Raw genomic sequence first — 22145 nt, 5'->3', positions numbered from 1 at the left:
ACTCCTGTAAATTTCTACCATAAACCAGATTCTGGGAGAGGAGACTAAACATCTGTCACCGGAGTTACCTCACACACACCAGGGGCTATGGGATGGGCTTTTACCTCACCTCTGCAAATTTTCGATGCTCTGAACCACACGCAAACCTATATCACTGTTTATGGTGTTGCCCAGCAATCAAAACATTTTGGCAAAAAATCTCTCACTTCACTACTAAACACTTAACCAACTTTTTACTATTGGATCCGGTGTGGGGTATTTCAGATAACTAGACCAAGACTGTGGCGAAACCAATCTCGCCACTGGGTTTTGGAGAGGCCTGTTTACCAGCCTCTTGCCTCAGGATTACTTTTACTAACTTTTAAACCCCTGAACCTATTCAAGTGAATTTTGGATAGGTTTGTCCCCAAGTTATACTGGTTAAATTGATATAAGTTATATGTATGTGCAATATAAACTCACAAAGTTGTAACAATATATAAGAAGTGTAACTTTTCAGCGTAGTTGAGTAGATACAGAAATTGACTCAATTATCTCCTAGACAGAGGGGAGGAATATGCTGGGTGTGTTTCTATTGTCCCATTGTGTCCGATTGGTTGCTGTACTTACATTGTATGTGTTGTAATATATTGATTGGTTGTATTTCAAAACCATGTGGGCAGTACTATGTTTGTGGATTGTGAATAAAAGAGGCTGTACGTGCAAGTACAGTCAGAGGCTGCTTTTATACCTTCATAAAGTTTTGGCTCATGTTTGGGGAATGCGATAACTACACTCTTGGGGATTGCTATATCACAATACTCCCCTGAGTATAAGCTCTTGTAAGAGCTTGTTCAAGGTTCCTGCTCTCTGGATGTAGGAGAGGTTCCCCCACTGGAAGCTGAAGCCCGGTCTTGGGTCCAGCGTGGGTGGAGGATGGTGAGACCCCAACCAAGCTGCGGCAGTTCGTGGGGTCTGCAGTGCATACGGTGTCAGGTGGAGTGCTTGGAGTCCTCGGAAAGCACTAGGAGCATCTATAGACAGAGGTACCCGGTCGGGGTGCCAGGCGTTCCGTTACAAAGACCAATACAACTTTACCCCAGGCAGGGGCAAATTACTACACTTCATTGCGACAGCGGCCACAAAATCAATATTACCCACGTGGACACATCCGAACCCTTCCACCTATTTCTAGATAAAATGTATTTCATCCTAAAAACAGATTGGGCTGAAACCACTATGTTACCATCAAAAATAAAACAGGCCATACGGGAAAGCTTCCACTACACAACCTGGTGCCAGGAGCACCACTAAGGAGTATGTGGGACTAGAGATCCAAGCACTGACAGCAGCATATGCAGAGCAGTCCCAGTCTGCCTCTTGGTTGTTTTTTTGCTAAATGTACATGTTTATATATTATGCATCCCATGTACCTGTACATTACCACTTCTGTGCCCATTTGTATGTTTTGTTTCTACAAATTTAATAAAAACAAGTAAAAAAAAACTAACAAACTACTCTTTGTCTCCTCTCCACCAGGTTCCGAGGTGTTGGAGAAGGCTCTACACCTATATCCCCCTCCAAGTCACTTTTCCCAGATAAGACAATTCCGTTCTCCTAAGGAGCTGTTATGGTAACGCACAGGGGCAGTGCAAATTGCTTGAATGGGGTCTGCGATCCGCATCCAACGGTCTGCACCGCAAAAAAGTAGTGCACGCACTATTTAATTGCGGTGCCGAGGCACTGACAGAGACCCCACAGAAACACTCCGTAGTCCTTCCATTCCGGCCTTCCAGATCTGTGATGCGGGATGCACACGGCCGCTGCAACGGGCAACGGCCGTGTTCATGAGGCCTAAATGAAGAAAAATATCTGATGATTTTTACTGACATTTTCTGTGAGCTCATGACAGCTCCATAAGAGAGACTGCCACCCTGCTGGACAGGAACAGGAACCTGTGAGATCACTGAAATCCCCATCCTGCTCTGTAAGATTTATTAGAAGGTCAGTTACCCCCTTCTCAGTATATACACACACACACCAGCCATAACATTAAGATCATGTGCAGTGAACCAGTTAATCAATGACAGCGCCAAGTGCTCAAGGCTCACTAATGTGCGCGGAGGACTCTGGTCTGATCCCACTGAAGAGCTACTGAAGAACAAACTGCTGACAACATTAATGCTGACAATGACAGAAAGGGAGAGACAGACGACAGATCCTCCCATCCCTGTGATAGCGAACCTCTGGCACTCTAGCTGTGGTACAACTATGACTCCCAAGATGTACACTTGCTTGGCTGTTGTCAGAACTCCATAGAAATGAATGGAGCATGCTGGGAGTCGTAGTTTCACCACAGATGGAGTGCCAGAGGGGAATAACTCCAGCAGGAAACCTCCTGAGATCCTTCAGGTGAATGGAGCCCATCAATATGTCTGGCTAATAGGGAAAACAAAAAAACATAATTAGACTTACCGGTAATTCAGTTTCCTTGAATCCACCATGACGGCCACAAGTAAAAGATGGCACTTGACCTCTGTAGGCCCCCACCTCCTACCACTCTCAGTGTTTGTAAATTACCAAGATAGGTGGAACTATTGAGCTATTTTTTTTTTGGGGGGAGTATTACATCATACCCAATAGGTAGGATATATCAAAACATACATCCCAAAACAAAAAAATTTTTTTGGGGGGGAGGGAATATATATGGGCCGTCATGGTGGATTCAAGGAAACTGAATTACTGGTAAGTGTAATTACGGTTTTCCATTCCATCCACCATGACGGCCACAAGTAAGAACTAACAGATATTTACATAGGGTGGGTTATCGCCTGCAGCACCTTCTGGCCAGATGCTAAATCTGCAAAAGCAGATAGATTAAGGTGATAATGCTTAACAGAAGTATTAATACTAGACCAAGTAGCTGCCCTACAAATCTGGTCTATAGACACGCCTACTTTTTCCAAGAAGAGGCCATGGCCCTGGTAGAATGAGCACCGATACCCGGGGGGCAGGGTATATTCGGAAGAGTGTAACAACAACAGATAGTGGATCTGATCCAACGACCAATAGAAGCCTTAGAAAGTTTCTCCCCTTATTTCATCCTGCAAACTGAACCAAAAGGTTATTGTCCTTCCTGAAAACCTTATATGTTTCTAAATACTGAATGATGGTGTCTCCAACGTCAAGAAGGTGAAATTGTTCTTCAGCCACATTCTTTGGAGAGTTGAAAAAGGATGGCAGAACAATCTCCTGGTCTCAATGAAAATTAGACACGACTTTAGGAAGAAGCCCATGATCGAACCTCAACACTATACCATCCTCGAATATGGTTCCCTGCAGGAGAGGGCCTGAAATTCACCTAACCGTCTAGCTGACGTGATGGCGATCAGAAAGGCTGTTTTGAAGGATAGATGTTTAACTGAAGATTCAAACAAAGGAAATAATGGGGTTCTAGTTAAACCATTTAACACTGTGTTAAAGAGGACCTTTCATCAGAAAAAAATTGTGTGGAATTCTTATACTACCTTATCGGGCTGCTGCCACTGATGTCTGGACACTTTTTTTTTTTGTTCAAAAGGACCCCCCGTTTGCCCGCTGTTCTCCCTGGCTAAGAGCGGGGCGCTGCGATTGGATGCGCTCGCTGCCAGGGAGAAGATAACCACACCCAGCAGAACTAAAATGTCAACACCTACTATAACCAAGTCGCCTCATTTGCATATGCAGCGACGAAACAAACGGGGAGGACAGGGGGCGAACGGGGGATCCTTTTGAAGAAAAAAAAATAATAAAAAGTGTCTGGGCATCAGCCCTATAAGGTAGTATAAGAATTGCACACACTTTTTTCTGATGAAAGGTCCTCTTTAAGATCTCACTGAGGAATCCTAGAACTCAGGGTCGGTCTTAATCTAGTGGCTGCTCTACCACATCTTTTTATGCATCTGTCCTCAGCCAAACTTGTATCATAGATTACACTTAATGCTGATATTTGAACCTTAAGGGTGCTAGGCCTCAACCCCAGATCCAGTCTATTCTGCAGAAAATCTAGTATTTTATTTATAGCTGGAGTAGAGTTGTTTGGGTAGTCTTGTCCCAACCAGCTGCAGAACTTTTTCCTGATTTTTAGATAAATAGCTGATGTAACCCTTTTCCTACTAGCTTTGAGGGTGAATATTACTTTGTCCAAAAGACCGTCTTTTGAGGACCTCACTCTCAGGATCCAGACAGATAGCTTGAAGATCTGCGTGTTCGGATGGATTATTGGCCCCTAAAAGAGAATTTCCCTTTGGAAGGGTATTATCCATGTATCTTCTAGACTCTAGACCCATCTGTTTTAGAACTGAGAACAAGCTTCTCTTTGGCCAATGTGGGGTTACTAAGATTACTGTCGCTGGATCCCTCTGGATTTTTTGTATTACTTGTGGAATCAATTACTCGTGGGGAAACGTGTAGACAAGGTCCGAAGCCCATTTTATGGAAAAAGCAGTCACTGCCCACGGATCTTTCCTAGAATTTAGGGAACAAAGTCAACATACCTGGGTATTTTCTCTGGAGGCAAAGAGGTCTATTTGCGGCAGCCCCCATCTGGATGTAATCTCCTGAAACACAGCTGGATTTAATGTCCATTCTCCTGGGTCTAATGTTTTTCGACTTCGAAAGTCTGCTTCTCGATTTTCTGACCCCTTGAAATGAACAGAAGTTAAGGAAAGAACATTTCTTTCTGCCCAAGAGAATATTCTTTCTGATACGGCTCCCAGAGGGTTGGATTTTGTGCCGCCCTGATGTTTTAAGTATGCCATCGTAGTGATGTTGTATAAAAATATTTTCAGATGTTTGTTTTTTAGAAGACAGGGAGCTTCCGTAAGAGTCATAAGAACCAAATACATTTCTCTGTAGTCTGAGGATCTGTTCTTTATGATCTCCGACCAGTCCCCCTGGAAGTTATTGGATCCTATTTTTGCTCCCCAACCTAAAGCGCTGGCATCGGTCACAATCTGAATTTCTGGAATCTTTAGCCAGCTTACCTTGAAGAAGATTCTTTTTTTCGTCTCTCCTCCAATTTAGGGCTATTTTATTTAATGACAGAGGAATACTGATTAACCTGTCTAGAGACGATTGTCTCCTGTCCCAATTTCTTAGGATCCAAGATTGCATAATTCTGGTGTGGGCCTGACTCCACGGGACTGAAGTTATGCAAGAGGTCAGGAAACCCAAAATACTCATCCCGTTCCGAACTGAGCACCTGTGAAGTCTCTGGAACTCTGCTATTTTCCCTTTGAGGGACTTTACTTTGTCCTGAGGGAGAGGTTTATTGGGATACCGAATCTAACATAACGGCCAGGAATTTTACTCTTGTAGATGGGGAGAGAACTGATTTTTTTAGATTCATCAACCAGCCCAGGTCCGATAGGATGTATATAAAGTCCCCCGTGACCCTGGAGGCTTCCTATCCAGAGTCGCCAATCATGGGAAAATCATCCAAATAAGGAACAATGTTTTGCTCCTTTTTTGCGTAAGAAGGCGATCACCTCTACCACCAGTTTGGCTGATGATATGCCGAAAGGAAGGGCCACATACTGAAAAGGGTCCGGTGGCGAAACCAACCTCGCCACTGGGTGCTGGAGAAGCCTGGTTGCCAGCCTCTTGCCCCAGGATTATGGGCCCTCTCATCAGCCCATGCTAAACTTAAACCCCATGGCGATTTGACTGTGTTTGTGGCAGCTGAGCGCTGTTTGGATATATTGAGCGCTCAGATCCAAGCCATCTGGGGATATGTTAAATGTCTATATTTACTGTAATGGTTGGGACATTGTATATTTGAATAGTGATGTCTGTCCTATTGTCTCCACATGTGTATTGGCGATTTCCCTTTGTCCTGAGAGATAATTGAATTACTCCTCGGTTGTCTCCAGGACAGAAGACATTGTTTAAAACTATGTATTCTCCTGCCTGTGATAATTACATCAACCCATTGTGTAAGGTAATTGTATCACAGGCAGAGGGGAGGATTTTGTATGGGAGTGTTTAAACTGTAAAGCATTGGCTGCTAGTTCATGTCCTCAGTTCCCAACCAGGTCCACGGGGGTGGTAACCTTGTTGGAAAATGTGTATAAGTCAATGCTTGTGTGTTCAATAAAGAGTTCCTGTTTTATATTCAACAACATGTGTATGGGGATTGCTATACGCGGTATACTCCCCTGGCTATAACTCCTAGCTCTTGTAAGAGCTGTTCCTGCTCTCTGGATTTAAGAGAGGTTCACCCACTGGAGCCTGGAGCCTTGTCGTAGGTCCAGGGTGGGTAGGAGACGGTGAGACCTCAACCAAGCTTCGGCGGTTCATGAGGTCTGCAGTGCTTACGGTGTCAAGTGGAGTGCTTGGAGTCCTCGGGAAGCACTCGGAGCATCTATCAACGGAGGTACCCGGTCGGGGTACCAGGAGATCCGTTACATTGGTGGCAGCAGTGGGATGGCGTCCTAGTGCGAGGAGAAGCAGCTCGGAGACACCGTTCGTGGAACATATTGAGGGCAACGCTAGTATCCGTATAGCGCCCCTGGCTACAGCAGAATGGAAACAGCAGTGGAGTATGATGAGGGTGTTATGGATGACCGAGATACAGCCCGCAAAGGCATCTGGTACCAGGCACTGGGTATTGTGGAGTATCTGCGGGACAAGAGACTCCCCACGGAAGACCAGCGGTTGCAGAAGAGAGTAGCCCTGCGGATGCCCTTCTGGGAGAGCAGCCGCGGGAGGAATGGGTAAAGGAATTGGAAAACACCTAGCATGGCAGGAGCTGTGGCTGGAAAATGCCTACCAGGCGCTCTGGTGGTATGGGGCACAGTACCTACCCAGGACAGATGAGCATGACAAGCCAGAGGAAGAGCAGTTTGATGGTCCTGGCTTGTTATGGGAGACTTTTTCAGAGCTGGAGTTTGGGAGCTCTACACAAGGCCGGTTTAGGGACCTCTTTGAGTGGCGGGAGAGCAGGTATAACTGGGACGACACTCACAAAATTGAGCAAGACCTGGTCCACCTGGTGACCCGGGAGATGGAGCTGGAACAGGACTACCAGCAGCTGTTCCACTCCAGTGAGAGGGCTCAGCGAGAGAGCAGAGTGTCACACCCAGGTCCAGAGCCCTTCAGCTGGGAGGATATTGTGGAGGTTTACTGGGAAGAACCCCAGGTGGCCGGTGGAGGTGGGTCCGAGGTCTCTCCACCGGTCCTGCAGGGAATTGGGAGCCCAGTCTGCATTCCCCAGCAGCAGGCTGAGTTACAGGGGCAGAGACAGTCGGTCCTGTCCCCCAGCGGCAGAGTGTCCTACAGGGAATAGCGAGCCAAGTCTCCTTTCCCCAGCAACAGGACACTGTATTGGAAGCGGAGACAGTCGGTCTCCCTCCTTAGAGGCTGGAAGTATGTATGGAAGAGGAGCTTGCTACCCCCTCTCCCCAGCGGCAATGTGATTTATTGGGAATTAGGAGCCCAGTCTCTATTCCCCAGCGGCAGGCTGAGTTACAGGGGGCAGAGACAGTCGGTCATGTCCCCCCAGCAGCAGAGTGTTTTATTGGGAGAGGAGAGCTTTGTCCTCCCACCCCAGCGGCAGAGTGTCCACCAGGGAATAGAGAGCCCAGTCTCCTTTCCCCAGCAGCAGGACACTGTATTGGGAGCGGAGACGGTCGGTCGCCCTCCCCAGTGGCTGGAAGTATGTATGGGAGAGGAGCTTGTTACCCCCACTCCCCAGCGGCAGCTTAACATACCAGGGGGAGATAGTAAGCCCCACAACAGTGCAGATGGGACCGTGGTCTATGCACTCGCAGCACAGGGAGTAGGGACAGTCAGTCCTGTCCCCTAGCAACAGGGCTATTTAGCCAAAGGGGAGACAGTCGGTCTCCCCCCACAGCAGCATGGTGGTCTATCTAAAGGGGAGACAGTCTGTCTCATCCTCCAACAACCAGGCTCCAACCAGGCTACTTCCATGGTAGCGCTGGCACCAGGGCAGAGTACAGCTGGTCTCTGCCCACTCAGCAACCCACCAAGGCAGTCTACCAGTCCCCCACACAGCCGTGGTGAGGCACATGGACATGGACAGGTTTATCCCTTGCTCAGGTGTAGTAACCATTTATTGTGGGTGGGCTGTACTGCTGTTTCTGTTTTGTGGGTGGGCTGCTGGACTAACAAGGGCACTGACCTACAGAAGGTCAGATACCCTGTTAGTCTGTTTGGAAAAGGGGAGAAATGTAGCGAAACTAACCTCGCCACTGGGTGCTGGAGAAGCCTGGTTGCCAGCCTCTTGCCCCAGGATTATGGGCCCTCTCATCAGCCCATGCTACACTTAAACCCCATGGCGATTTGACTGTGTTTGTGGCATCTGAGCGCTGTTTGGATATATTGAGCACCCAGATCTAAGCCATTTGGGGATATGTTAAATGTCTATATTTACTGTAATGGTTGGGACATTGTATATTTGAATAGTGATGTCTGTCCTATTGTCCCCACGTGTGTATTGGCAATTTCCCTTTGTCCTGAGAGATAATTGAATTACTCCTCGGTTGTCTCCAGGACAGAAGACATTGTTTAAAACTATGTATTCTCCTGCCTGTAATAATTACATCAACCCATTGTGTAAGGTAATTGTATCACAGGCAGAGGGGAGGATTTTGCATGGGAGTGTTTAAACTGTAAAGCTGTAAAGGATTGGCTGCTAGTTCATGTCCTCAGTTCCCAACCAGGTCCACGGGGGTGGTAACCTTGTTGGAAAATGTGTATAAGTCAATGCTTGTGTGTTCAATAAAGAGTTCCTGTTTTACATTCAACATAGAGCCTTGTCTCATGCATATGGGGATTTCTATACGCGGTATACTCCCCTGGCTATAACTCCTAGCTCGTGTAAGAGCTGTTCCTGCTCTCTGGATTTAGGAGAGGTTCACCCACTGGAGCCTGGAGCCTTGTCGTAGGTCCATGGTGGGTAGGAGACGGTGAGACTCAACCAAGCTTCGGCGGTTCGTGGGGTCTGCAGTGCTTACGGTGTCAAGTGGAGTGCTTGGAGTCTTCGGGAAGCACTAGGAGCATCTATCAACGGAGGTACCCAGTCGGGGTGCCAGGAGATCCGTTACAGGTACCTACTGGATCTCTTAGTGCTAATCTTAGCTATTTTTGAGAACATCAAATCAGTATAGGATAGTAGGCGTCTTTCAGGTCTATAGACGTCATAATAGATTTATTATAGTACAGAAAGCACCAGCAGGCTTTTTGACCAAAAAGAGTCTTAACTAGAACCCCTTCCCTTTTTTCGGGATCTGGGACTTTCACAATGACTCCTGAACTGACTAGATACGAAACACCATGCCAGATCTTTGATTGAACACTTGAGTTGTGGGCTGTGATCAGAAATTTTCTTGGAGGGGTTGAAGAAAAATCTATTTTGTACCCCTGGGCTGTGATGTTTAGAGCCCATGACATGAGGTCCCACTGATGTAGAAAACTTTTCAACTTTCCTCCCACTCTGGCATCATTGTTTGTTACTTTGCCTATTCTGGGGATTAAGGAGGAAACCTCTTCCTTTGCCCCCTTTTGTATAGCTCCAACGACCCATTTTACCTTTTCCCTTGTAAGGTCTAGACTGGGAAGAAAGGGGCCGAAAGGATCTCTTTTTAGTCTCCTTCTCTTCAGGGAACCCCTTTTTATCTGCGGCTTTTTCCAATATCTTATCTAACACAGGGCCAAAAACAAATTCTCCTGAAAAAGCAATGGAACATAATTTAGCTTTAGAGGCTTTGTCCCCTGACCAGACTTTCATCATGAAGCTCTTCTGGCCGCATTTGAGAGAGCTGCATCTTTGGTGGCAAAACATACTGATTCTGCTGAGGAATCTACCAAAAAAGCTGCAGTGGAATTTAATAAGGGAATTGAATTAATAACATCCTCCCAAGGGGTTTTGCTTCTCAAACGTTCATCCTATTCATTCAACCAGAAATACATTGCCCTGGCGATGGATGTGGTTGCGATATTCGTCTTTACACCAAACATGGAAGCTTCTCAAAATTTCTTCCCAAATCAAAGACTTCACTTCATAAAAAAAAAAGATGGTTGCTCCTCCTTTAAAACATCAGAGATGCAGACTTTGCATAACTTCTTTTTGTAATTATCAGGAAGTCTCTTGGCACAGGTAGCGCATTTTTGAGACTTGGGTTTAACTTTAGCTGCCTTGGCTCCCTATGGAACAGAGAAGAGCAACCAAATATCAGATATGAGAACTGGATACCACATAGAAAATATATGTTTAAGTTTCTCACTCCACAGTAGGGAACACACGGAGGGGGCAGCCGGAGAGAGGTCAGGGCCCTCCTGACGGGATGCGGGAGCTTTAGATGCAGACATGAGAGCGGAGATGCTGCTTCTGAGCCACATGACACCGCTGTCCACCTCCATTCAAATCCTCCTGGAGTCTGACATCATCCGCAAGCACACTGGTCCTGGTCCCACAAAGCTCCGCCCCCTGCATTCCGGACGTAAGGGAAGTTAGAGCGCAGCCACCAGCAGACTGCGCGTACGTCCCACATGGTCCCGACAGCTTGTAGCACTTTCCTCCCAAAGGCTGTATCTGAGTCAAGATGCAGTCTGTAGTGTCTAAAAAAGGTACGAAGAGAGCTCCAAGTGGCCGCTCTGCAAATCTGAGCTAAAGAAGCCTCTGCCTTCTCTGCCCAAGAGGCTGCAACTGCTCTAGTTGAATGTGCTCCGAACCCTGTTGGGGGGGGGGGGGGGCAGTCTAGAGAATAGGCAAGGGAAATAGCATCTTTTACCCATCTAGCATCGACACTAGTGACCCTTGAATCTACCCTCAAAACTGGATCAAGAGATTCTCATCTATAGGCTGAAAAGATGGGATAGGTCTAATAATCACTTTGTCTTCCAAAACTGTGGTATAAGGAGGGAAGGCAGAGAATGCCTGAATCTCTGAGACCCGTCTAGCTGAAGTAATTACCAGCAAGAAGGCCGTCTTGAAGGTAAGCATCTTAATAGAGATATTATTTAGTGGTTCAAAATGCTCCTGGGATAGGGCCGAAAGGACAGTATTTAAATTCCAGGGGGAGACAAGGGTCTTAATGAGGGATGCAACCTAGATGCTGCAGACAAGAATCTTTTAATCCACAGATGATCTGCTAAATTGGAATCAAAGAAGTAACTCAGAGCAGCCACCTGTACTCTTGGTGGATGCTTTAATATTTTTTAAAAGGTGGATGCTTTAATATTTTTATCTAGACCTGCTTGCAAAAAGTCTAGAATGTTCAGCACATCTGGAATGTGACCTAGGAAGGTAGAAAAAATATTCCACACCTTAATGTATTTTTTAGAGGTGACCAACTTCCTACTTTTCAACATTGTGGAAACTACTTCATCAGATAACCTTCTCCTAGACCAAACCTCCCTTTCAAAGTCCACACTGAGCGATGGAGTATTTCTGGTCTGGGATGCACTAGTGGACCATGGTAAAGAAGATCTTTCCTCAATGGTAAAGTCCACGGAGGCTCTATTTCCAACTTCAGAAGGCTCGTGTACCACGACCTCTTTTTCCACTTTGGAGCTATCAAGATAACTGAGGCTCCTTTGTCCTCTAATTTTCTCAATACCTGGGGAATAAGGGAAAACAGAGGGAAGGCATAACATAACTCTTGGCTCCAGTCCTGTGCTAACCCGTCCGTCCACTGCTAAAGGGCTGTCAAAATGATTGAGGCAGAAGAACCTTTCCACTTTCCTGTTGGCTCTTGAGGCGAACAGATCCACTGTAGGCAGGCCATATCTTTGGATTATCTCCAGGAAAATGTCTTTGTTCAGATACCATTCTCCCTTTTTTATGGAAGTGTGACTGAGAAAGTCCGCTTTAAAATTCTCCTTCCCCTTTAAATGGACTGCTGAAAGAAAAAGCACAAACGTAAAAGAGTCGGAACTCGTTTCCCCCCTGACGGTTTATATAGGCCACTGTCGTCAAATTGTCTGTCTTACGTCTGGAATAGCTAGTTCCAGAGATATCTTTACTGCTTTTAATTCCTTGAAGTTGGAGGAAGCCTTCCTTGAATTCAGATTCCACCTCCCCTGCCAGTACCTGTTCTGAGAGTGAGCACCCCAACCCCAGGGGCTGGCATCTAAATAACCATGGAACACCTGCAGACAGATTTTTCGGAATTGTCCACACAAACTTGAGAGGGAACCAGGTTTGATTTCTTCCAATTTATTTCCCAGCCTAAGTCTTTCAAGGTGGAACAGAGGAAATGTATCTCTCTTTCTAACCCCTCTTTTAAACTGAGAGATTATAAAAAAAATCGTCCAAATAGGGTACCAAAGTTATTCCTGATAGTCTTACGAATGCTGCTATCTCTGCTACCACCTTGGTAAAAACTCTTGCAGTGTGACATATGCCAAAGGGAAGCGCCCTGTATTGGAGGTGTAGTAACTTCACTTGTACCCAAACCGCTGTTCTTAAAAACTTTTGGGAACAAGCATGGATCGGAATATGATAGTACGCATCTGCCAGATCCAGACTTGCCATCCAGCAATTCGGAAAGAGTAGACTTGTAGTTGTTTTTATTGTCTCCATATGGAATTTTTTTTTAGTTAGGTATTTGTTTAGCTTTTTCAGATTTAATATTACTCTGAATGTTCCGTTTGTTTTTTTCCCTAAAAACAAAGGGGAATAGAAACCCTTTCTTACCGCCCTCTTGGGAACCGGGCAAACCACCCCCGTGTCTACAAGGGCAAATACTTCTGATTCTAAAGCTTGCCTCTTGTCGGGGGCAGACTGTGTGGGTGAAAAATTCCGGTGGACGGGAAAGGAATTCTAACCGAAAACCGTTCCCTATAACACTTAGGACCCATTTATTTTGAGAAATGGACCCCCAGGCTGGAAACAACTGAGATAATGTTCCCCCCACCTGACATCTGGCATCATTGTTGTTTGTCTTTGGAACTATTTTCTTGGGGCTTGAAAAATCTTTTAGGAAATCTCTCTCTTTTGTTACTCTGCCTACTGCCTATCCCTCTGCCTTCTAAAATTGGACTGAGACCTCTGGGGAAGCGAGAATCCCTTCTTCTTATCTGAAGCTCTTTCTAGGATGTAATGAGGAACCAAATAACCTAGACCCTTCACAGGGAATAGCGCAGAGCCTAGTTTTAGAGCCCTAACCCCCTTTCCATGATGGCCGCGTTTGACATGTCCGCCGCTCTGGCAGAAAACCGAACCGCATCTGTGGATGCGTCCGCTTGGAAGTCTTCTGCCATAAGGAAGGTAGGGGGGGAAGAAAGCAATTTCTCTCTAGGGGTCTTGTCCTTAATATCAGATTCAAGCTGCTCCAAACATAATTTTAAATACCTAGAGACCCAAGAGGCGGCGATAGCTGGCCTAAGACTGGTTGATGCTGATTCCCATGCTCGTCTGAGATAAACAGCAGCTTTTTTATACAAATGATCTCCCAGGCAACCTAGATCCTCCAATGGAAGAGCTGAATTTTTGGCTATTTTAGCTACAGGAGCGTCCACTGTGGGGGCCCTGTTCCCTACGTCAGAAACCGATTCCTCAAATGGATACTTTCTTTTAACTGTAATGGGTATAAAAATGTTTCTGTCAGGATTCTTCCACTCCTTCCTAATAAGGGCTTCCATGTTTTTATGTATGGGGAAAACCCTAAGATGTTTAGGACCCAGGCCCTCAAAAACCTGATCAGCTATTGTCTTAGGCTGTTTCCCGTCCTCCAAATGCATGGTGGCCTTTTAATAAAAGGTTCTGTATCTTCAACTGGGAACAGGGCCCTCCAGCCGTATCCGTAATACTTCTGGACAAATTGTGTGACTCCTCCGTAACCAATGTATCTACACACGCTTGACATATCGGTCTTACATAAGAAGCTGGTGAAGCTACTCTGCATCCACCACATTCTTTATGCTTAGATTTGCAGGATGATTTCTTTAGTGTTTTTGCTGCCTATAACAATAAAGCAAACAACACCCAACATTATTAGGAGAGGATATTTCTCACCATTTGAAGAGGAAAACATTCCCACTCCTCAGGTCCAATACCGGGCTTGTGGGCCTCAAAGGGCTCCAAGGGATCGGCACGTCATGAATCACCCGGCTCCGACATTATGTTTAGACACCAGATCCTGCACAGCACTGTGAGCGCAAATGTAGAGCTGACTGCCTTCTCCTGATGCCATTTGTAGCGCACCTTGGCCTCCTTTTTACCCTAGGCCCAAACACCTAATCCAGCCAGCAAAGGTGCCCTCCCCCTCCAGCCTCGCGCCACTGGAAGTGACATCATGACGCCGAAAGAGGCTCCGTCATGGCGCACATGCTGAGAGTGCACTACAACTCACGGCCGCCATTTTGGAAAATGGACGCCAGGTACCCCACTGGACCGGACCGGGAGCCGCCTGAAGACCACTGCGGCCCCCCTTGAGGCTGGGAGGAGGCAGTAGGAAGACAGACATCAGCAAGCTGCTCCCCAAGGAGATTGATGCCGCATAGGATAAGTCCCTTCACGGTGCGGTAGACCCGGACCTTCCCCAGCTCCCCGGGGTGAGAACTCAAGGTAGGAGCAGGAGCTCCCTAGGTACCTCCTATCCGGAGGACAGGAAACTGCACACACGTGTACACACTGCACATGACGGCTCTTACCTTGTGATATAAGAGGCTGGTGCTCCTCCATTACATGTCACTGCACACACGTGTATACACTGCACATGACGGCTCTTACCCTGTGATATAAGAGGCTGGTGCTCCTCCATCATGGCCTCCTTGTACAGGTCCTTGTGTCCTTCTATATACTCCCACTCCTCCATGGAGAAATAGACAGTGACATCCTGACACCTTATAGGAACCTGACAACACAATGACACCGTCATCACCCAGACCCCTCCAGTGCTGTTACTGGAGGAATTTCCCAGCATTCCCAGCAGTGTCACCTCTCCAGTCAGCAGCTCCATCATCTTGTGGGTGAGTTCTAGGATCTTCTGCTCATGTATCAGGGGGTGAGGGGGAGGCTCTGTGATGGGGTGAGGGGTCCTGCTCCGCCCTCCTGACTCCTGGAGATGGATGATGGGAGTCACACAGTCCCCCGATGTCTTCTTCACTATTGTGTACTCCTGTGGATGGAGAGAGACACTTAGGGAATAAACCCTTCAGGGGCCATGTGCTCTCCTCCGGCCCTTTCCTCCTGGGTACAACGTGCCTACTTACCTTCTCATGGCTCCTACAACATGACTATTGGTCCCTGGTCACATGATACATCACTCACCATACTGGGGGCTGATCTTCAGGTTCTCCATCACTTGGAAGGTCTGGAGGCCGTTCTCCAGGACCCTGGACTCTTCCTATCACTTCCTATGATGGATTCTCCTTCCCGATGTCTGACTTGTTACAGAATACAATAAAGAGGAGAGAAATCTAGAAAAGTTTACCTCTCCGCTCAGCAGGGAGATGATCTCCAAGGTGAGGTCTAATATTCTTCTGCTGATCTCCTTCCTATCCATCCTTGGTGGCTTACTCAGGAGAAGGCTCGTATTGCTGGTTTTCTTCATGACGTCTCCAAAAAAAGGAATAAAGGTTAATCAGTGAGTCCCATGTCCCCGATAATGAGGACAAGAAAAAGTACAACTCATCCCGCAAAACTCAGACCCTCATAAAGCTGCACTGATGGGAAAACCCTGAGCTCCGGGTGTATCTAAGCTCCTGGCAGTGCAGTGTGTATCTAAGCTCCTGGCAGTGCAGGGTGTATCTAAGCTCCTGGCAGTGAAAACCTTATTCACACGGAGCAGATTCTCTCATCCAACACCAAATGATGACAACCCCCACTATCCCCACTACTACTCCCCCCATCATACTAAGCTGAGGAGCGGAGGAGGATTCCTTGTGTGTAATGGAGGAGAATCTCCAGAGGTGACATGTCTGAGCTCTCCACCACACTGTCTCCTCACAGCTCATCTTACCTGCAGGCTGGAGGAATGGCTGATACCAGAGAGAACAAGAGCCCTGACTACCGACCAGGACCTGCCCAGTATCTGCTGCACTGCCAGAGCTGAAGGACCTGGGGTGACGTCACTGTCATGTGATCCGTACTGGGGGCGGGGCTTAACAGTGGGGATAGGAGGTGGTAAAGGACCTGGGATGATGTCACCATCATGTGATCAGTGCAGGAGGCGGGGCTCATCAGTGGGGAGAGGAGGTGGTAAAGGACCTGGGATGATGTCACCTATCATGTGATCAGTGCAGGGGGCGGGGCTCAGCAGTGCAGAGGCGATGAGGTGGTGAAAGACCTGGGGTGACATCACTGTCATGTGATCAGTGTAAGGGGCGGAGCTCAGTACTGGATGGATAAGAGGTGGAGATGGGCTTGTTGTGATGGTCATGTGACATGAGGGGGCGGGGCTGCGGTGCTCTTTTCCTGCTCAGGGCTGTTATTATTCGGAGTAGAGATGGGAAGTTCTAATCTTTTAACTGAATTGTTTAGTATGAATCCGTTTATTCAAAAGAACTGATTAACGAATCCAATCTTCGATTCTTGCTGAGTCGGCTGATCTGACCGCTATCGGTGTTGGCTGTGACAACAGCCCATCAGAATGTGGTGCGCATGCGCAGTAACTTGCTTTGACCCAGTTGATCGCGTTACTGGCGGCAGAGGGAGATGAGCTCTTCCATTGTGGAAGCGCTAATCTCTACATCCATCTGTATGGCTGGCCTTAGTACTTAGTACATTATGAGGGAACTATGGGGACATTGGCTCTACAGGGGCACGAAGAGGAGGTATTTTTTATACTGCCACACAACAGGGCACTTTTATGTACTGGCGCACATTATAAGGGGGCATTTTCTACTGTTACACATTATAAAGAGAATTATTACTACCGGGGGCTTTATTACAATTGAGGGACTATGAGGAACTTGAATACTAGTATGAGCACTATGGGAGTATTATTACCTCTGTGACACAGTGCGGACACTATTACTACTACGTGTTGTCCGGTAGATCATTATTTCTATTGGTGGGATGCTGGGGAGCAGTATTACTGTAGGGGGCACCCTGGCACAGTATCAGCTTAGTATTTTTGGGGAACATTATGTTTGCACAGGGGCCCTCTGCCGTCTGCGTCCGCCCCTGCTGATAGGTATGTAAATGATGATTGCACTAACGTTAGGTGTCTTTTCTTTTTTTTTTTTCTAACTTTATTCTTTTCTTTTTTTAAAACGTATAATCCTTCATCACATCAGTGACATAATGTAACCTATTCCATATTACTACAATAATAAATATTATTAATTATCCCCCAGACACCCACCCACCACCCCTGGGGAAGAAGGGGAAAGGAGAGGAAGGGGAGCAAACAAGAAAAAAAATTAAAATAAATAAATGAACGCTCAACCTAATACGGCCATTTATTCCAAATCTCATCGAATCCCACAGGATTTTAAGTGTAGCACCCAGAAACCCGTTGAATTTTAATAAGGTTAACTATTGCTTCCCGCCACTGCCCCGCTGTGGGCGGATCTTCTTTTATCCACTTCTTAAGTATAAGGAGTCTAGCTGAAATAATATCTTACCCAAAACCAGCCGTACTTCCTTCTTTAATTTCAGATGTTCAGTTGCTCCCAGTATACAGACTACTGGATCTTCGATCACCTGAACTTCCAGGAATACCAATACAATCTCTGCTATCTCCTTCCAATATCTGAAAAGTCTGGGACATCTCCAAAAACAATGGATTAAATCTGCCTCCTTTTCCCTACATTTTGGGCAGTTATCCGACGTTCTAACCCCCATTTTCTTTAAGATCTTAGGAGATCGATGTAACCTATGTACTATAAAGAACTGTGATATTTTATGTGATCCCCTATCCGACACCATTGGGTAACTTCTGAGGGCATCTTTCCATTTCTTTTCAGAAAGGAGAGGCTGAAGTTCTTTTTCCCATTATTTTTTAGCTGGTATTGTAATCCGTTCTTTCTTTCCTTCAATATCCCGTATCTTTTTTTTTGTTGTACCTCTTTTTGCTCCTCCGTTAGTGAATTTATATATTAGATCTGATTGTTCCTTTCTATATTTGTCTAGTTTTACCCCTGTCCTCAAGGCGTTCCTAACCTGGAAGTATTTATAGATATCCTTTTGGGGGATCCCAAACTCCCTCACAAGTGTATTAAAATCCTTCAGTTTATCATCTTCAAATAGTTGAGCTAAATATTTTATCCCCTTTTTTTCTGAGTCAATATAGTTCCTGATCGTTTGGAGTTCCTTCAAGTTAAAATTTTCCCAAATAGGTGTATATTGTAGAAAACCTTTTATCCCCAGAATTTTTTTAATCTGCCCCCAAATGTGATCCATTGCATTCATAATTCTATTTCCTGTGATATTTTTATGAAGTGAACCCGACTCCATTATCTCTAAGTGATTGAGTTCCCCCCTCCAACCCATTTTATTGAGTTCCTGTCTTCCCACTAAACCATTCAAGCTGTCTCTTATCTGACTATATTGTGTTATCGAGTAATACATAAACCAGTTAGGAACCGCCAACCCACCCTCTCTCACTGGGAGCTGAAGCACTTCTTTTTTTGTCCTAGGGATAGAGCCTTTCCATATGAATTCCCCCATTAGGCGATCAAATAATCTAAATATCTTCTGCGGGAGTCTTATTGGGGCGTTTTGCATCACATAAAGTACCTTTGGTAGAAAGATCATTTTTATTAGATTTACCCGACCTTGGATAGAGGGTGGGAGTCTTTTCCAAATATGTATTTTAGTTCTAAGTTCTTTTATTACAGGAAGTAGATTTAATTTTTTGTAGTCTTCTATATTGCCGGAGATTTGTATACCCAAATATTTAAAACTCTCGTGTTTCTCAAGTACTTGGAGCCTTAAATCCCTCCTTAACTGCCCATCACCCAATACCATCATATGGGATTTCGCCCAATTAATATTTAATCCGGGAAAAAAAAAAACTTATCTATTTTCTCTAATACTCTACTAAACCGATCCCCTGTGTTGTGCATAAATAACAAGATATCATCGGCATACATTAATCTCCTTCCGAAAATTGAAAACCTTTTATCTCCCTATCGTTTCGTATTATACTTGCGAGAGGCTCAATTGCTATAGCAAAAAATAGGGGAGAGAGAGGGCATCCCTGCCTGGTGCCCCGGTGAAGGGCAAGAGGCAGGGACAAGCTCCCATCCACCATCACTCTAGCCCTTGGATTGGAATATATGAGCTGAATCCATTTTATGAACGCCTCGCCTATACCGACCCTTTTTAAGACTGCCCATAGATACTCCCATTCAATACAATCAAATGCTCCTCAATATTAAGGTACAACCTTCTTATATTTGAATATATAGTTCTACCAGGTATAAAACCGGTCTGATCTTCGTGGATTATACCTTTAATCACTTTGGAGAGCCTCCCTGCCAAGACCTTTGCCAGGATTTTAACATCCGTTCAACAAAGATATTGGTCTATAGGATCCGGGGTCTAGTTGTTCTTTACCTTTTTTGGGGATTAATGTAATAATTGCCTCTTTCATAGAGTCTGGTAGATCCCCTATCCTTTGTGCCTCCCTCAATGTTGTTACTAATTCAGGTATTAAAACCCGGGCAAAGGTCCTATATATTTCAAAGGGCAGGCCGTCACAACCTGGTGTTTTTGTGGGTTTTACTTTACCCAAAACTTCATTAATTTCGCCAACTGATATTTCTCTATCCAAATATTCTTTTTGGGCCTGGGTTATCTTTCTCCAAGCAACTTGATCTAGATATACGTCCAACTCTAATCCTGAATATCGTACCCTAGTTTTATAGAGTTCCTGGAAGTTATCCCTGAAAACCTTCCTAACTCCTTCCGGTGAACTAATTATTTTATCCTTCTTATCTCTAATTACCCCCAACCACGATTTACCTCTTTGATTTTTTTACAGTACCTGCCCAAAATTTTCAGACTTTTTCTCCCTCTGAAGCCAGTCGGAATCCTTGGAAGAACAATTCTTTCCTACTTTTCTCAAGCTGATGTAATTTTAATTTTTCCTGTTCTTCCTCCCATTCCTTCCTATTTTGTTCGGTAGGATTAATCATACATGCCCTGCTTACTTCTTGTAGTTTCTTTTCCAATAGATTACCGCTTTCCTTATTACTTTTTTCCAATAGTTAACTTTTTTGAACAAAAGTCGTCTCAGGACTGCCTTGGCTGTGTCCCAGACTATCAGTCTATTGGCAGAATTGTTGTTCTCCTGGAAAAAAAATATTATTTCCTCAATTAGGCCTCATGCACACGACCGTTGTGCGCATCCGCGGCCGTTGTTCTGTTTGACGTGTTTTTCTGCGGTTCCATTGACTTTCAATGGGTCCGTTGAAAACTCGGCTTCTGCACCGTTTTTACACCGCGCCCATGTTTCCTGGCCGTGAAAAAAATATAACCTGTCCTATTTTTTTCATGGCTAACGGTTCACGGCCCCATTCAAGTCAATGGGGCCGTTAAAAACGCGGTTGCACACCCGTTTGACATCCGCGTCCGCGCCCGTTTTATTTCTTTCATTTGCCATGGGCAATCTGTCTGGCAAAAGTTGTGCCAATAAATTGAAAAAAAATATGTACAGGAAGTTTATGGTCACAGGTTATGCTGTGTCTGGAAGCTTCTCAGTGTGGTGAGGCAGCCATTATATTAATTAGTCTGCCACAATGCCTCGCTGGAATGTGGATAAATTAATCACACTGGTCCAGGAGAGGCCAGAGATATGGGATACCCGCAGTAATCTGTACTTGGATAGAACTAGAAAGGATGCTGCATGGGAACAGGTGGCCCGTAGCCTGCGCAAAAACGAATGGGCCAAAGTAGATAGCCGAGGCCGTGCCGAATTAGGTAAGTGAGAGCAATGTAGTTGTGCTGTCCTTGCCCTCTGTGTGCCACCAAGATATATTTTTTTAATCTCTGAGGTCCCAATAGTCTTATTTTTGGGGTCCAGCTTCATTTTCCATAAAGGGCTGAACATAGCCTGTTAAAGTGACGTCTATTACATACCATACAACACCATTTCTACATTTTAATGGCTGTCCCTCCCTTTGCTCCAGCATACAGTACTCATGTATATAATCACATGTTTGTGCCCTTTTTTTTTCCAGACACATGGCCTTGTATTTGAGCATCTTATAGTTGTCACCTTCACATATTGTTTTGTTTTTTTTGGCCACATGGTCTCCTCCATCTTGTTCTTCTTCATTAGTATCCAGACACCTGCTGGACTGTACCTTGTGCTGCTTATTCTGTCCATTTTAGATGTTAAATTGTTTAACCCTTTTTTTTTGGGCTTCAAACAAATGTCATTTTCAGATTTGTTTGGGGGTCATTTTTTATTTGGTGATCAATTTGTTTTTATGTCATTTTTGGACAGTGAAACAAACTAAAACTCGGTGGGCCAGTTGCCGGGACCAATTCCGGCGTGAGGTATCCAGTAAAGGCCGGAGTGGAGAGGATACCTCCAGGAAGAGGCCATATATCTACACTGCCCAGTTGCAGTTTTTGAAACCGGTTATGGACTTGAGGCCGTAAGTATATTTTGGTTTGTAGTTCCATTTCACATTTTGCAGAAAGTTACGTTTGTCTATGGCTCACCTAAAGTGTACACGAAAGTAATGGGATAATTTAAGTTGTACTATTGAAGACATATACTTTCTGTAGGCCTGCCATGTACAAAATTACTCCATCCTTATTTTTTTAAAGCTAAACGGCAAGCATGCCTGAATAGCTGTAAGTTAACCAGTCCTGCTTGCAGTTGTCGTTGTGCATCAGATGGTGGGGAACATTTTGTACATGCCTGGTGTTGGTTGTGTCCATCATTTGTGTGGAGGAGTCACACCAGTCAATCCCGCTGATGAGCTGTATGATGAGACACCACTTGTAGTGCTCACATAGCACCTCCCCTCGCTGTTTTGTTCCTGCTGCACCAATTTTGGGCTGGACATGGAACATAGATGTTTTCAATCTGATAATGTTTTTCGCAGCGACAAGCCATCATACAGATGTTCTGCATGCTTTACGCCTGTTGGTCATACAACAATAAATTCGGAGGAACATATCCTCGGGATAGGTCAGTTTTTCGGAAAAATGTGCACCTGTCTCCCGTTTTTAAGGGAGTCCTTAGTGTATCATT

The 22145-nt window shown here is 45.4% G+C and overlaps 2 protein-coding genes and 1 long non-coding RNA gene across 3 annotated transcripts in view; 1 reads left to right on the top strand and 2 right to left on the bottom strand.

Moving 5' to 3' along the window:
• LOC122924909 (oocyte zinc finger protein XlCOF6.1-like) overlaps positions 1-14752 on the bottom strand; it is a 29287-nt gene extending 14535 nt beyond the window's left edge. Inside the window, exon 1 of the mRNA XM_044276450.1 lies at positions 14717-14752. Coding sequence (XP_044132385.1) covers positions 14717-14750 — 34 coding nt within the window. The 5' untranslated portion in view covers positions 14751-14752. The remainder of the gene's footprint in view (positions 1-14716) is intronic.
• A 292-nt stretch (positions 14753-15044) lies between these two features.
• On the bottom strand, positions 15045-16011 carry LOC122924924. The gene is made up of 3 exons (XR_006387452.1): positions 15948-16011; positions 15420-15544; positions 15045-15104 (listed from the first exon to the last, which is right to left on the bottom strand). It is a non-coding gene; the product is annotated as an uncharacterized LOC122924924 (long non-coding RNA).
• Positions 16012-20676: 4665 nt separating this feature from the next.
• LOC122930344 overlaps positions 20677-22145 on the top strand; it is a 2225-nt gene continuing 756 nt past the window's right edge. The window contains exons 1-2 of the mRNA XM_044283642.1: positions 20677-20857; positions 21563-21624. Of these exons, the coding sequence (XP_044139577.1) occupies positions 20677-20857; positions 21563-21624 (243 nt within the window). The remainder of the gene's footprint in view (positions 20858-21562; positions 21625-22145) is intronic.

Source organism: Bufo gargarizans, chromosome 1 (assembly GCF_014858855.1).
Source record: "Bufo gargarizans isolate SCDJY-AF-19 chromosome 1, ASM1485885v1, whole genome shotgun sequence".
In the NCBI taxonomy this organism is placed as follows: Eukaryota; Metazoa; Chordata; class Amphibia; order Anura; family Bufonidae; genus Bufo; species Bufo gargarizans.
This window is presented reverse-complemented; position numbering and strand designations above follow the sequence as displayed.